Raw genomic sequence first — 14,574 nt, forward strand, 5'->3', positions numbered from 1 at the left:
GACTGTAAATATCATGTCTGAACAGGATAACACATAAAGCTATGAGTTCCCCATCTGAGTAGTGGAGTGAAAACTTACCTTAGACGCCAGTGCGTGCCATGATTCTGCTCTTGTAATCACCTTGAGACTGTAGATTCACACTGCCATGGACGTACATGTTTCCTTTCACTGGAGACATCTTAGCTTTTATAGTTTTATACATTTTATTAATTTTCTATGATAGAAGACCATAGGTATTTCAAAACAGCTTAGTGGGTAAGGCAGTTGCGTGGAAGGTATAAATCTGTTCTCTGGTGGACCATTGAAGTTCAGTTCCTTGTAGTCTTTTAGTTCAGTAGTACATTTTCTAAATGTTAGTTAATTTTAAATTAATCAAAATTAAATGTAAAATCTTCTTAGTCATTTTTAAACTCTTATAATGCAGAAATTAATTTAGTAGTTTAACACAGACACCACTACAGCAATGACTTGATATAAAGATTTCCAGGTACATAGTCTACCCTTCCTGTTCCTTGTCTGCATAGACCTAACTGATGTCATCTACATTTCCCACCCTGTAACCTCTGTGCAAGACAGGTTAGCTCTGCAAATGTCCCTTTTTAACTTGTGATTCCCCACTTGTTCTCTTAAGATTTTTAATCCTTTTAATAATGAATTTTACCACAGAGAGAATATTCTTTCTACTTTCATCTTTAACTTTATTCCTTAAGTTTAAGGAAATTTTATTTGTTCTCTCACCATTTCACTTTTCCACTAAGTAGTTGCTGAGTATACAATTGGCAACTGTAGTTACAACACTTGGGGGGCTAAGTCAGAAAGCTCACAAGTTCCAGACTAGCCAGAGCTACATAGTTAGTCAAAGGGCTAACATAGTGAGATTCTGTCTCCAAGCCAAAAGAAGTGTGACTGTCCTAGATAAAAACTATTTCTTATTCTGTTTAACAGTTTTGTTTTATGGATTAGAATAAGCACCTCATATTATTTCACCAATTCTTTTGAGAAAAGTTTGATTTTAAGGTATAACTAACTGCTTACTTGGATCTTACTTGGACTTTTCTTATATTTGAAAAGAAAACAGGACTATTTAGTTATAGTATTGTTTCTCAATCTGTAGATCACGAGCCTTTTGAGGTCAAGTGATCCTTTCACAGGAGTCTTATAAGACCATCTGCATATCAAATATTTATATTATGATGTATAACAATAGCAAAATTACAGTTTGAAGTAGTAACAATAATTTTATGGTTGGGGTCACCACAACATGCGGAACTGAATTAAGGGTCACAGCATTAGGAAGGTTGAGAATCATTATGTTGTAGGAAATCCCATATTAACTATCCTCAGTTAATAATATGTGTTGCTCTTGCAGAGGACGTGTATTCATTCACCACCTCCCACAAGAAGGTGTACAAGCACTTCTAACTCAATCCCAGAAGGTCCTACTCCTTCTTCTGGCTTCACATGCATTACTCACATGTGCACTCATACACATGCAGGCAAATACTCATGCACATAAAATAAATCATTTGTAGACAGAGAGTTAACATGCCTAAAGGTTCAAATTTGGTGTCTCTACAGCCTATATATAATCCTACCTTTTCTTACTTTTCTAGTAAACAGTTCCCTTTAAGATTCAAAAACCTCAGTCTGATGGTTGGCTGTGAGCAACCTCATCTGTATTGGTCAGGTGCTGGCAGTACCTCACAGGGGACAGCTATAACAGGCTCCTGCCAGCAAGCACTTCTTGACATCAGCAATAGTATCTGGGTTTGGTGTCTGCATGTGGGATGGATCCCTAGGTGGGGCAGTCTCTGGATGGCTTTTCCTTCAGTCTCTGCTCTATTCTTTGTCCCTGCATTTCCTTTAGATAGGTACAATTCTGGGTTAAAAATTTTGAGATGGGTGGGTGGCCCCATCCCTACTGGAGGCCATGCCTATCCACTAGATATGGTCTCTACAGGTACTATCTCCCCTTTGTTGGTTGTTTCGGCAAATGTCATCCCCATTGAGTCCTGGGAACCTCTTGTTTACCTGGCATCTGGGACTTTCTAGTGGCTACCCCCCAGTTCCCCATTCCCCACTGCTACATATTTCTATTCAATTTCCTGACATCTGTACTTCTCCCCTGTCTCCTCCTACACCTGATCCTGCCCCTCCCTTTTTTCTTCCCCCTCCTCTGTCCCTCCCAGGTCTCTCCCTCCCTCTATCTCCTTTGATTATTTTGTTCCCCCTTCTAACAAAGGATTGAAGCATCCACACTTTGGTCTTCCTCCTCCTTGAGCTTCATATGGTCTATGGGTTGTATCATGGATATTCCGAGCTTCTGGGCTAATATCCACTTATCAGTGAGTGCATACCATGTGTGTTCTTCTGTGACTGGGTTACCTCACTCAGGATATTTTCTAGTTCCATCCATTTGCCTGAGAATTTCATGAAGTCATTGTTTTTAATAGCTGAGCAGTACTCCAGATGCAGATGCTTGCAGCCAACTATTAGACTGAGCCCAGGGACCCCAATGGAAGAGTTAGGGGAAGGACTGAATGAGCTGAAAGGGATTGCAATTCTGTAGGAAGAACAATAATATCAACTAACTGGACTCCCAGAGCTCTCAAAGACTAAACCACCAACCAAAGAGTACACATGGAGGGACCCATGGCTCCAGCTGCATATGTAGCAGAGGATTGCCTTATCTGGCATCAGTGGGAGGGGAGACCCTTGGTTCTGAGGAGGCTCCATGCTCCAGTGTAGGGGAATGCCAGGGTGGTGAGGTAGGAGTGGGTGGGTAGGTGTGTGAGAGAGCACCCTCATAGAAGCAGGGGAGAGGGGGAATGGGATGGGATGTGATGGCTTGGGGGATTTGCAGAGGGAAAACCAGGAAGGGGAACAACATTTAAAATGTAAATAAAATAACCAATTAAAAAAGAAAAAAAATTAAAAAGATTCAAAAATCTTGGAAGAAATATAGCTGTTTGTTTTTGTAAATACATAATTTGTTGCTTCAAAGTATTGAAAGTTTCTGGTCAAGTTGTACTATTAATGACTATGTTATAAAGTTACAGAATTGCCATTATAAATTGTGAAGGTTTTGTGTATGTGCATGTGTGTATATATAAAAAAATCGGAAACTCCATGTATAACTTTAGAATATACCTTTGCTATAGATAGTGGCTTTACTCTTCTATATATGGGCAGATTAACTCAACAGTTGCTTATAGAATGAAGTCTGATTTTAGATATGTTAAATGTGATCTAAAATAGATAATTGTGTATCTTTCATTGGAAATTATACATATGAATTATATGATACATGAATGTATTAGTTAAGTACTGTGCTTAAATGTATTGTTTCTGTAGTGATCAGATGATTATGTGTATATGTTGATGAGGTATATCTTTACTTAAGGTTTTTGTAAACTACGTCATGTGAGTTTATTTGATGCTGTTTATTTCCTTGTTCTTTTCTGTTCTGTTCTTGAGCCAAGGTCTCACTTTGTTACTATCTAGCCCTGGCTGGCCTCACACTCAGAGAGATCTCTCTGCTTCTTCCTCTCCAGTGCAGAAATTAGAGTCTTTGTTGTAGTTGTGCAGTTCTAAGAGCTTGGCCGTCAGAATCAAGCAGATGTGGATGTACATAGATGATAGTGTACAAAGATATAGTCTACATAGATGGAGGGGGAGGGAAGGAGAGAGGGAGAACAGAAAATCCATGTAATACTAGCAAATAAGAGGTACATAAGTAATTAATTTTAGTTTAGTGTCTAGTTGATTGGGCTTAGAAAGGTATCTCAGTGGGTCCGAATGCTTGCTGTAGAAGCAAGAGAACTTGCGCCCTAATGTTACCTTCTGGTCTCTACATCCTCCTGCACATGCACACACACAGATATCTCAACACATGTAAGATACACAGCAGTTACCTGTTTTAGTTACTTTTCTATGCTAGAGACTACTAAAGTAATTGTAAAGTAAATGGGTAGGAACTCTTTTTCACTCTCTCTTAGAAGTTAAAACTTTACAACATGAAACCATATTTTTTTTTTAATTTTTTTTAAGTTTCTTTTTTTTTTAATTAGGTATTTTCCTCAATTACATTTCCAATGCTATCCAAAAAGTCCCCAATACACTCCCCCCCCCAGTCCCCCACCCACCCACCCACCCCCACCCCTTGGCCCTGGCATTCCCCTGTACTGGGGCATATAAAGTTGGCAAGTCCAATGGGCCTCTCTTTCCAGTGATGGCCGACTAGGCCATCTTTTGATACAAATGCAGCTAGAGTCAAGAGCTCTGGGGTACTGGTTAGTTCATAATAATGTTCCACCTATGGGGTTGCAGATCCCTTTAGCTCCTTGGGTACTTTCTCTAGCTCCTCCATTGGGGGCCCTGTGATCCATCCAATAGCTGACTGTGAGCATCCACTTCTGTGTTTGCTAGGCCCCGGCATAGTCTCACAAGAGACAGCTATATCTGGGTCCTTTCAGCAAAATCTTGCTAGTGTATGCAATGGTGTCAGCGTTTGGAAGCTGATTATGGGATGGATCCCTGGATATGGCAGTCTTTAGATGGTCCATCCTTTCTTCACAGCTCCAAACTTTATCTCTGTAACTCTTTCCATGGGTGTTTTGAAACCATATTTATTTAATTAATGTATTTAAATATTTGTGCCTTTACATTGTTTTGTTCATTTAGTTGGTAGGGTTTTTTTTTTCTTTTCTGCCTATGTTGGCACTGGGGATTAACCACAAGACACTACATACATTCAGTAAATGATTTATTAAGGTATTTACAACTAACATAATTAGATCATTTTTAAATTTGTTTTTTCTACTTATATAATATATATTTGGGTTTTCAAGTATAGAATTGAAAGTCACTAAACATTCAGATTTCTTATAAAATATTTCCTCTTTTTGTAAATTTTTGTGGAAAATATTTTTGAATTATTGGCACTTTGTTAGTTTTTATTAGAGAATAAAACTTAATTGACATTGACTTTAGATTAAGTCTAAGGAATTTACTTCTTAAAATTTATGTTTTTAGGGCAAATGGTACCATCGGAGGCAAGCTGTAAAAGAATTACATAGTACACTAATACGCCTTTTAAATGAATTGCTACCATGGGAACCAAAGTTAATGAAGGCTTTTCAGAGAAACAGGTAACAAGTTTTGTGATGTATATAACTTATTCTAAGTCCCCATTTATGATTTTGGGAAAATGTAATAAGATCATTATATTTCTTTCCATTCATTTGTAATTAAGCAAATACAAAAACATCTCTGTGATTTACTTTCTAATGGAAGAAATACACAAAGTCAAATGTGATAAATGCATGAGATGAAAAGAGCATGAGAAAGGGAACATCAGGTTCTTGTTTGAGACTGGAAACTCCTCGTAAAGCATGCGCTAATATGTGCACTCGCAGTGCATGCGCTAATACGCATTAGAGAGGAAAACGGGGTAGGAGGGGCACAGTCTCTAAATACAGAAGCATATGAAGGAAGCACCAAGTCAAGTTACAGCCACAGAAAAGTGACTAATAAGACTGTGGTTGGACACAGAGGTAAAGGTAGCCAGGTCAGGAATGGAAGAGTTTCTGTTAACCAAGATGAAACGTTTCTCAAAGGTTTTTAACAGAGACCGGCTGTTATCCTCTCTGCTGGGCTGGCTTGCTTGCTAGCAATGCTGAAACTTGAATCTAGATCTTTGCACATGGCTAAGCAAACACCACTGAGCTGTATTTCTAACCTTAAGTTCTTTTGGTTTGGCTAGGTTTTTGTTTTTACATTGATTGGTTGGTTGATTGATTTTGTGTGTGTGAAGGTTGGGTATAGGCTGTGGCCTAAAATACACTAGTGTTTGCCGTGGTGTACATGTGGAGATCAGAGAACAATGTGCAAGGAGTTGATTGTTCCCTTCCTACCATGTGAATCTTGGTAGCAGGCACCTTTACCCATGTGAACCATCTCCGCAACTACCTGACATTAAGTTTTAAAGCAATTGCTCTAGCTGCTGTTGAATTAACTGTAAAGATGAAAGCAGTTGGACTAGTCATAGTGTAGTAGTTACCCCCAAAAAAAAATTTTAAAGGAGAATAGCTTGTAGTATCATACATGACAGGAAGTGATTGGAAATTTCTGACTAAATATTTTACTACAGAGTCTGGGATCAGCTAATGCTGTTGTCAACTTGGTGGACCTTTGAAATGCCATGGGAAGGGGCATGTCTGCAAGGAATTTTCTATAGTAGGGTAATTGAGATAGAAAGGCTCATCCTAAGTATGGAGGGGACCCTGGACTGAACAAACAAGAGAAAGGGAGGTGAGCTGCGGCATTCATCTCTCTCGGGATGGTTAGTGCAAGAAACAGCCACTTCAGGCTCCTGTTGCCATGATGCACTCTCAGACTGAGACAAATATACCCCTTCCTTCCTTCCTTAAGTTGCTTCTATCAAGTATTCTGTCCCAGCAGTGAATGAAGTAGCTAATATGGTAGAAATTCATGAGTAAAATTCTCATGCCTAAAATTTTTGATCTAGAAAGCTGTGATCATAGATGTCCCATTAACTGAGATAGGAGTGACTGAGGAGAGTCAGGTTTGAGAAGTGAGAGGGATGGAATAGTTCAGACTTAAACATATTAAGTTTGATAGACTTTCTAAACATCTACTTGGTGGTAGTGAGTAGGTATAATGTGACTTATATAAGTAATCAAGAGCATTACTAGTTTTGAGGTACAAATTTGGGAGTTACCAATATTGATTATATTTAAAGCCATGAGATTAGTAAAAGTTATATGGAGAGTGGACATTCCATTGTGGACATTTGTAAGTGAGGTGGTTGAACAGGACACTTTGAAAAGAGGCTTTGGACAAATGCTTAGTAAGATACAAGGATAACCAAGGAAGAAAGGCATCTTAGAAACTAGGTGAGTTGAGGAAGAAGAAGCTACAGAAGAGAAGTAGGAGGGGACCTGAAGAGGAGTACTCCTGTGACCTCTGCCACAAAATGGAGTAGAGAAGGGAGGTAGCACCAAGAAATACAGATTGGGGTATGAAGAATGCATTTGGGTGGTTTTTTTTAATTAAAATTTTTTGTCTTTTAATAAATTGTTTTGGATTAAATGGAGGCATGACAGTACAGTAGTCAGTAGACAGGAGGAGGTGCATGTAATTGGGGGGTTCATGTCGGTAGAGAGGTGGGAAATGTGAACGTGAAGGTGTTTGAAGACAAAGATGTAAGCATATCAAGTATTTTTCCAATTGTTATCTTCCATGAAATACAGGTAGTCAGTAGCTGAGAGTGAGGATGGCATTCGACCATTGTATAGGTGTTTCTCTGTTCTAATCTTATAAATAAAAAGGGAAATGTGTTTTACAGTTATTCTTTGCTAATTCATGTCAAATCAAGCATGTATATGACATGCAAGTCCATCCCTGGGGCTTGTTGGCCAGGCTACTTGGTGGCCCCAGGCCAGTGACTCAGGCCCATTTTTCAATTCAGATAGAAAATTTTAGTTATCTCTTGCCTTTTTTAAATAGTTTAACCACAGCCCTCAAGAGAGATGGTGTGTTTACACTTTATTCAGAAATTTAAAGATGTAGCCTTTAAGTTTCTTAAGCTTATATGTTTTGTCTTCTTGGATAATTAGCAAGACTGAACTAATAGACATTTAGATACACTTAAAACACACAAAAAAAATGTTTAATGACAATTGAAAGTATTTCAATATTTAGTTTAAAATGCTAAATTAATTTAACTTCCAGAAGTTCCATATTGAGTTGGTGTATTTCAGGAGCCGCCTGAAGAAAGACTATGATGATTTCCGAAGACAGCCTGATCATGGTCCGTTCACTAGAGAACTATGGGCTACTGACGAGTGTGAAGGGAACCCCGAGAGAGAGGCTTCTAAAGCCGAAGTCAGTAAGTCTGTAGATGCAGCAGAACCTCTAGACACCCTGGAGAAAGAACAGGAGGATTCAGGTAGGCATTCGAGCTTTCTAAATATATAAGTATAGAGAGAATCCGCTGTTTGTTGTGAAGGCAAAAGGTAATCTGGTCAGTGAATGTGATTGAGGAAGTCTGATATTTTAAAGAAATAATATTTATATCCTTGGAAGTTATTGTTAAATTTTAAGAGTTTCTGGAGCCAATGCCTAAACCTAAGTTACACGTATGTCATTGTTTGTTACAGATCCTGCACTGCTAATCTGTTACCTCTTTGGAATTCATTGATTTTCTTTTTATTGTTACTACTCATAAAATTCTGTTGGCAAAGTATACTGTAAATGAATTTGACAAGTCATTAAGATTGTGGGGATTTTTTTAAATGAGGTGTGGCCAAGGTTCTTGGCCACCTGAGACCAACGTAAACATACCATTCTAGTAAGTATGGGAAGCTCGAGCGATTGATTCAACTGCATGTGGCTCATTTTAACTCACCGGCGACATTCTTCAGTTATGTAAGAAGTTGATGTGAAAACTGACAATGATGTGTTAACATAGCTCATGTCTTTTGTGAATTGAAAAAGTGGACTTCTTCTGACCAGATATGACCATAAATTATTTATTTAAGGATAAAAAACAGGAAAGGTTGAACATTTGTTTTCATTTAGAGTCCTTAAAGACAATAAAGAATAGCAACCATTCTTCTATGGTATACAGTTTTCCCTATTTAGAGAAAGAAAACTAGCCGGATTAAACTTCTTTTTAGCCATGAGTTTTTCCTTAACACACATAGACAGCAGGATTAGACCAAAGCTAGTAATAAGTTGCTCTTAAGCATATTTGGGATACGGAAGTCAGCTTGTCAACCTTCTTCAGTAGTGCCGAAGCTTTGAAATGTTTGTACAATAGACGACTTAAATTACCTTCTCAAAGGGTGACTTTATTTTTTTAATTGGTGTTACTCGATCACTGTTTTCTATAAACAAAATGCTTGTTTTTATAATTTTCAGATGATATGAAGTTATCAGAAATAGGCTTTCCTCTGGGCAGAAGCAAGTTGTTGAAAAAAGAATTGCCTTCTAAAGATATAGTGAAGACACTGCCTAAAACACTTAAACGACAGTCCAAACAAAGTAGTTATCTAGATGATAGCACAAAAGAGCTTTCCCCAAGGAAGAAAGCCAAGCTAAGCACAAATGAGACATCAGTTGAGAACTTAGACGTCAACATGCAGATTGAATGTTTGAAAGAATCAAAGCCTCCAGAACTGCCAATTCCAGAGTCATTTGCCTCAAAGGATTCAGTACCAGTGTCTACTCTCCAGAAAGGGACCAAACCTATTCAGGCTTTGCTTGCAAAGAATATTGGGAACAAAGTGACCTTAACAAATCAACTGCCCCCTTCCACAGGTAGGAGTGTTCCTGCTGTGGAAAAGCCAGCTCTATCTCCTGAAGAAACAAGCCCCCTAAAGCCAGCATTGAGCTGCCTCACCAGTACAAAAGGACCTTTACAGATGGTGTACAAGATGCCCTGTGGTCAGTGGCTGCCAGTAGACCTTCACAGTAGTTCTCTCAAGATTCACATGCAGCCTATGGTGGATTCTAAAACAGGAGAAAAGATGATGCAGCAAGTTCTTATTCTGCCTAAGAATTTTGTGATTCAGCACAAAGAGGGGAAAGCAGTTGGAAAAGAGATAGCACCACCTCAACAGAAAGGCACAGAACATTGCTCACCTTGCCCACAGACAAGTGTAAACTGTTCCTTAGTATCTGTTCCTATCACCTCTGTTTCTACCCAACTGCCTAATACAGTTCTCAATAAGACAACTACACCTTCATCAAATGTGAGTGCTAGATCACAGCCTCTGTCACCTGTAACCTCTGTAAGTAATGCATTAACATCACCAGTTAAGACTAGCCAAAGTGAAGCAGGAAAAGTCAAGAGTACCATCTCGTCCACCACATTCCCCCAGCCTAACACTTCACCTACCATTTCATCAACAGTTCAGCCTCTCTTGCCAGCAACAACACTAAATGAATCTACAGATCCTGGCAGTTCCCTCCCCTGTTTTTCACAGCAAACTGTTGATTCTTCTGAGGCAAAGCAAGAACTAAAAACTGTATGTATACGAGATTCACAGTCAATTCTTGTTAGGACTCGAGGTGGGAACACTGGAGTTGTAAAAGTGCAAACTAATCCGGAACAAAATTCACCCAACAGTTTATCTTCAAGTTCTGTTTTCACCTTTACACCTCAATTTCAGGCATTTCTTGTGCCAAAATCAACATCATGCTCTGCTTCCTCACAAGTAGCCGGAGTGACTACTACATCTAGTCTACCATCTTTCAGCCAAGCACCTACGTCTGTGTCTATTTCATGTGGCTTTCATCCACCCATGGGGAAAAATCTCAAATCTACACAAGGCCAAACCTTGAGCAGTGGTTATGTGGGCCCCATGATAGAAAAAACGTCATACATGCCCACTTCACCCTTGAAGCCTTCTGTTTCTTCCTCTTCACCCTTGAAGCCTTCTGTTTCTTCCAGCTCACTGCTACCATCAACAACAAATAGTTCAGTAAGTGTAATTAGCATATCAACAGGAAATTTTGGGCAAACCAATACAAATGTTATTCATACATCAACTAAACCGCAACAAGTAGATTATATCACAAAAAGTTACCCAGTTACAAGATCAGAAGCACCAACAGCAGTAAATGGCGATGTGGTCGGTGAGACTCCAGGTCAGAGACTGATGCTGGTGTCAGCTCCATCTATTCTCCCTTCTGGCAGTGGACCTTCGGTTAACATGGCACCAGAACCAACATCTGCAGGTGTTTCCACCCAGAAGGTAGTTTTTATTAATGCTCCAGTTCCTGGTGGCACTTCATCCTCAGCTATTGTTGCAGAATCATTAAAACAGTCACTTCCTTCTCCCTTGAATAAAACATACATTAAGAGTCCAGAGCAACCCCAATTAGTACTAATTCCCTCTACAGTAGGAGCACCAATAAAAATAAATTCTTCACCAACTGTGTCTCAGATTAAAGATGTGAAAATTGGACTAAACATAGGTCAAGCAATTATAAATCCTCCAGGAAATCTGCCAGCTTTGTCATCAATTAATATATTGCAGAGTGTAATGCCAAAAGGTGAAGACAAAAGTAGTAAGGGCTGCATCTCCCCCATCTCACCAAACAGTAACTCAGTTCCAGCAAGCTCAAATATTGTGAATCACAGTCTTCCTGCTGCTAGTGAGTCAGCAAGAACTGCAAATACGTTTTCAGGAATAGGAGCAAGTGTACCTTTGAGTTCCCTTTCAGTGACCTCCTCCCCTGCTTCAGCTGGGACACGACCTCCTGTTTTAGTCAGCGGAAATGATACCTCTTCCAGAATTATGCCTGTTTTGTCAAATAGACTTTGTCCATCAAATCTCGGGAACACTGTGGCCATATCAACTGTAAAAACAGGACATCTCGCATCATCTGTTCTCATTTCAACTACACAACCAACAGTGTCTCCCAAATGCTTGACACCAGCTTTGCAGATTCCTGTGACTGTTGCCTTGCCTACACCTGTAACTACATCTCCAAAAATTATCAACACAGTTCCACAGTCAGCAACAATACCAGGAGCCATGCACCCTGTATCTTTCTCTAAAAGACAGTCTCAAACTTCTCTCCAGTTTCAGTCACCAGGAACTACAACTATAGTGCCAACAAATGCAAACACAAATAAGCCTCCAGCTGAATTATCCCCCTCAGCAAGTCCAGGGAAAATAATTAATATTTCCAATGTTACTTCTATGCCAAACCAGCATATGTCCCCTTCATTAGTAAAAACTACTCTCAGTAACAATTCTATTGCAGGTGGCTCTGCCATTCACACTTGTTCACCACCATCAAATATAACTAGTCTGGCAGGTGCTCCGTTCAGTGAACCTTGTATTCAGCAAAAAATAGTTATCAACACAAGTACACCTTTGGCACCAGGAACTCAAATCATGATGAATGGAGCCCGGTTTATTGTTCCGCCGCAAGGTCTTGGAGCTGGTAGCCATGTCCTCCTTATCTCTACTAATCCAAAATATGGACCTCCCTTAGTTCTTAACAGTGGCCAAAGCATATTGGCTACACCAGTAGATAATCCTGTCCAGAAGATCATACAGACATCAAATAGTTCTTTAAGTGGACAGCCTTTCAAGCATTCTGTAAGAAACTCTCCAAAGATTGTAAACTCTCTCGGAAGTCCAAGTTCTCTCTCTGCAGTCCACACACCACCACACATCGTAAACACACCTGCTAAAGTCTGTGTTCCACCTGCACCACCGGCAGCATTGACTTCAGTAATTAAGCCCTCCCCAGCTACTCTCTTAGCTAAAACCTCTTTGGTTTCTGCCATTTCCTCCAGTAATCCTCCACTGCCAAGTAGCACATCGGTACTGCATTTGGATACCTCTGTCAAAAAGCTATTGGTCAGCCCAGAAGGAGCCATTTTAAATACCATAGATACTCCAGCAGCTAAGGTGTCTTCATTGCCTCTATCTCTTCCTCCAGTTGTATCTGCTAGTCAGAGTTCTGCATCTGTCTTCCCTGCCTCTCCGTCATCTGGTTTAGAGAAGCCGGACACAGCTGCATCTTGAATTTAGACTGACTGAGCCAGTTTTTAAATAACAGGGCATTGTTTTAACTCCTATAAAAATTTTAACTGTTTATTATACTGTTGAAAACATATTGTTCATACTTGCGAGAAAACATGCTGTTGATACATGTGTGTGTGTGTATGTGGGAGGTCAGGGTGTGTCTTAATGTACCTTCATTAAGTTACCCAAGACTTTGTTTTATTGGAGAGGAGAAGGTGTCCCATTTCATTCATTGGTGTAAGGATGTTTTCCAAGGTTTTTCTGTTCAAAATATGTCATCAAGATGTACTTGTCTATATAACATAAATTGAACAAAGTCAAGTTTGACTAGTTTAAGTAAGCTAGCCTTTTCACACTTATATTGATATGTTTCTTCTTGAATTTGGATTGTTGTGATGTATCTACAGTATAGTAGTATTCTGTGTCATTAGTGACATTTTTGTTTCTGTAAAAAGAATACATATATATATATTTATGCATTAAGAAAATGCAGTTTATGGTGTAAAATTGTACATATTCCTTAAATCCCTAATAATCTGTACTAAATATATGTACAAAGAACAATACTGTCTTATTTATGTTTTGTTTACATAATGTATAGTTTTTTAAGTATTTTAGTAATTTTGGACCAGTGAACTGTTAGCAACGATGCAGAAGAATCTGCATATAATAAACTGAGTTGCTGTATTTCTTTGTTTGAATACCATTTTTAAAATGTGTTCTTGTCCATTGAAAGAATACATGGTATAAATGAAAATAGCCCTTTAAAACTTTGTATTAGAATTGGGAAGCATCTAGAAGATTACACTTGCACAGGCTTCACTGTAGATGGAGCTTCCTTCCCTGTGTAACCCTGGGAGTGAGTGGCTTGCCCAGTCTTAGATGGCTCATGGGCAGTAGAGCCAGGGCATGAATCTAAGGCTTCACATTCTGTCTCCATAGTTCTACTTTACTTCTATTTTGAGGTCTCCATTCAAAATTTTATGGTTTCAGACATTTTTTAAAAAAAATAGAAAAAAATCACCACCAAATTCTATAATGACAAAAAGAAATGGGTGTTGTTTTTTTTTCAGATAAGTATATTTGGTTTATGTCTATGCATTCAAAACATGTTTCTTAAAACTTTTTAAAAGGTTTCTCTGTGTCCCTAGGCAGGCCTGGAACTTTCTATGTAGCCCAGGCTGGCCCTGACTCAGCCTCCCTAGTGTGCCAGGGTTATAGACATGTCTGGACATGTCTGGCAAAACTTAGTTTTTAATAATCTGGGTTCGTAAAAGGTTACAAAAGTAATGCAGAGTGGTGGCGTTAACCTTCCCCTTCCTTCTCCAGGTACATTTCTGTTTACATTGAGGGCTTGGTTCATTGTTACTGGTCTTCCAAATTATGTTTAAAAACATGAATTTCTTTGTCACTTGAAATTAAAAGCGAGAGAGAATAGCAATGCTCTTTGGTCAGTGCTCTTTGGTCAGGTTAGAGAGCAACTGCTTAAGTTCTATTATGAAGCAAATTTGGTGGCTCAGTTCTGACTCAGGGCTTGACTTTGTAGTGCATCAGAATGTGCCTCATTGTAAATAAAAGGTAGCTTTGCATTTGCTGCAGCCCCATGATTTCATTACTTTATTGAGACGCTCAGACACACATTCAGCTTACAGTACTAACCTCATCACAGCATTCTAGTCCAAAACTTAAAATACTAGAAGAAATGGGCCTAGGTCTATGAGGTAGCTCAGTGAATAAGGGCGCTTGCCACCAAACCAGAAACCTGAGTTCAATCCCCATGGCCCACATGAAGGAAGGAAAGAACAGGGTTGTGAAAGTCATTTGCTGACCTCCACAACATACACACAAAATACTTACTATTTTAAGATATTTTTTTCATTGTTTAAAGAAAAGAAGCTCGAGAGATGGCTTAGTGATTGAGGACACTTGGTGCTCTTCCAGAAGACCTGAGTTCAGTTCCTAGCCTCCATACCTGACAGCTCACAGCTGCTCCTAACTC

At 39.1% G+C, this 14,574-nt stretch overlaps 1 protein-coding gene across 4 annotated transcripts in view; it reads left to right on the forward strand.

Annotated features, from left to right (window-relative positions):
* Brd10 (bromodomain containing 10) overlaps positions 1-14,574 on the forward strand; it is a 94,188-nt gene extending 79,614 nt beyond the window's left edge. For 2 of the 4 annotated variants that reach the window (XM_021151910.3, XM_029472437.2), the window contains 3 exons: positions 5,035-5,150; positions 7,785-7,972; positions 8,947-14,573. In XM_021151910.3, coding sequence (XP_021007569.1) covers positions 5,035-5,150; positions 7,785-7,972; positions 8,947-12,575 — 3,933 coding nt within the window. In that variant the 3' untranslated portion in view covers positions 12,576-14,573. Of the gene's footprint in view, positions 1-5,034; positions 5,151-7,784; positions 7,973-8,946 lie in introns of all 4 variants that reach the window. The other 2 variants (XM_029472439.2, XM_029472438.2) reach the window with 2 other exon arrangements.

Source organism: Mus caroli, unplaced genomic scaffold (genome assembly GCF_978045245.1).
Source record: "Mus caroli unplaced genomic scaffold, Mus_caroli_1 scaffold_20, whole genome shotgun sequence".
NCBI classification, from domain to species: domain Eukaryota; kingdom Metazoa; phylum Chordata; class Mammalia; order Rodentia; family Muridae; genus Mus; species Mus caroli.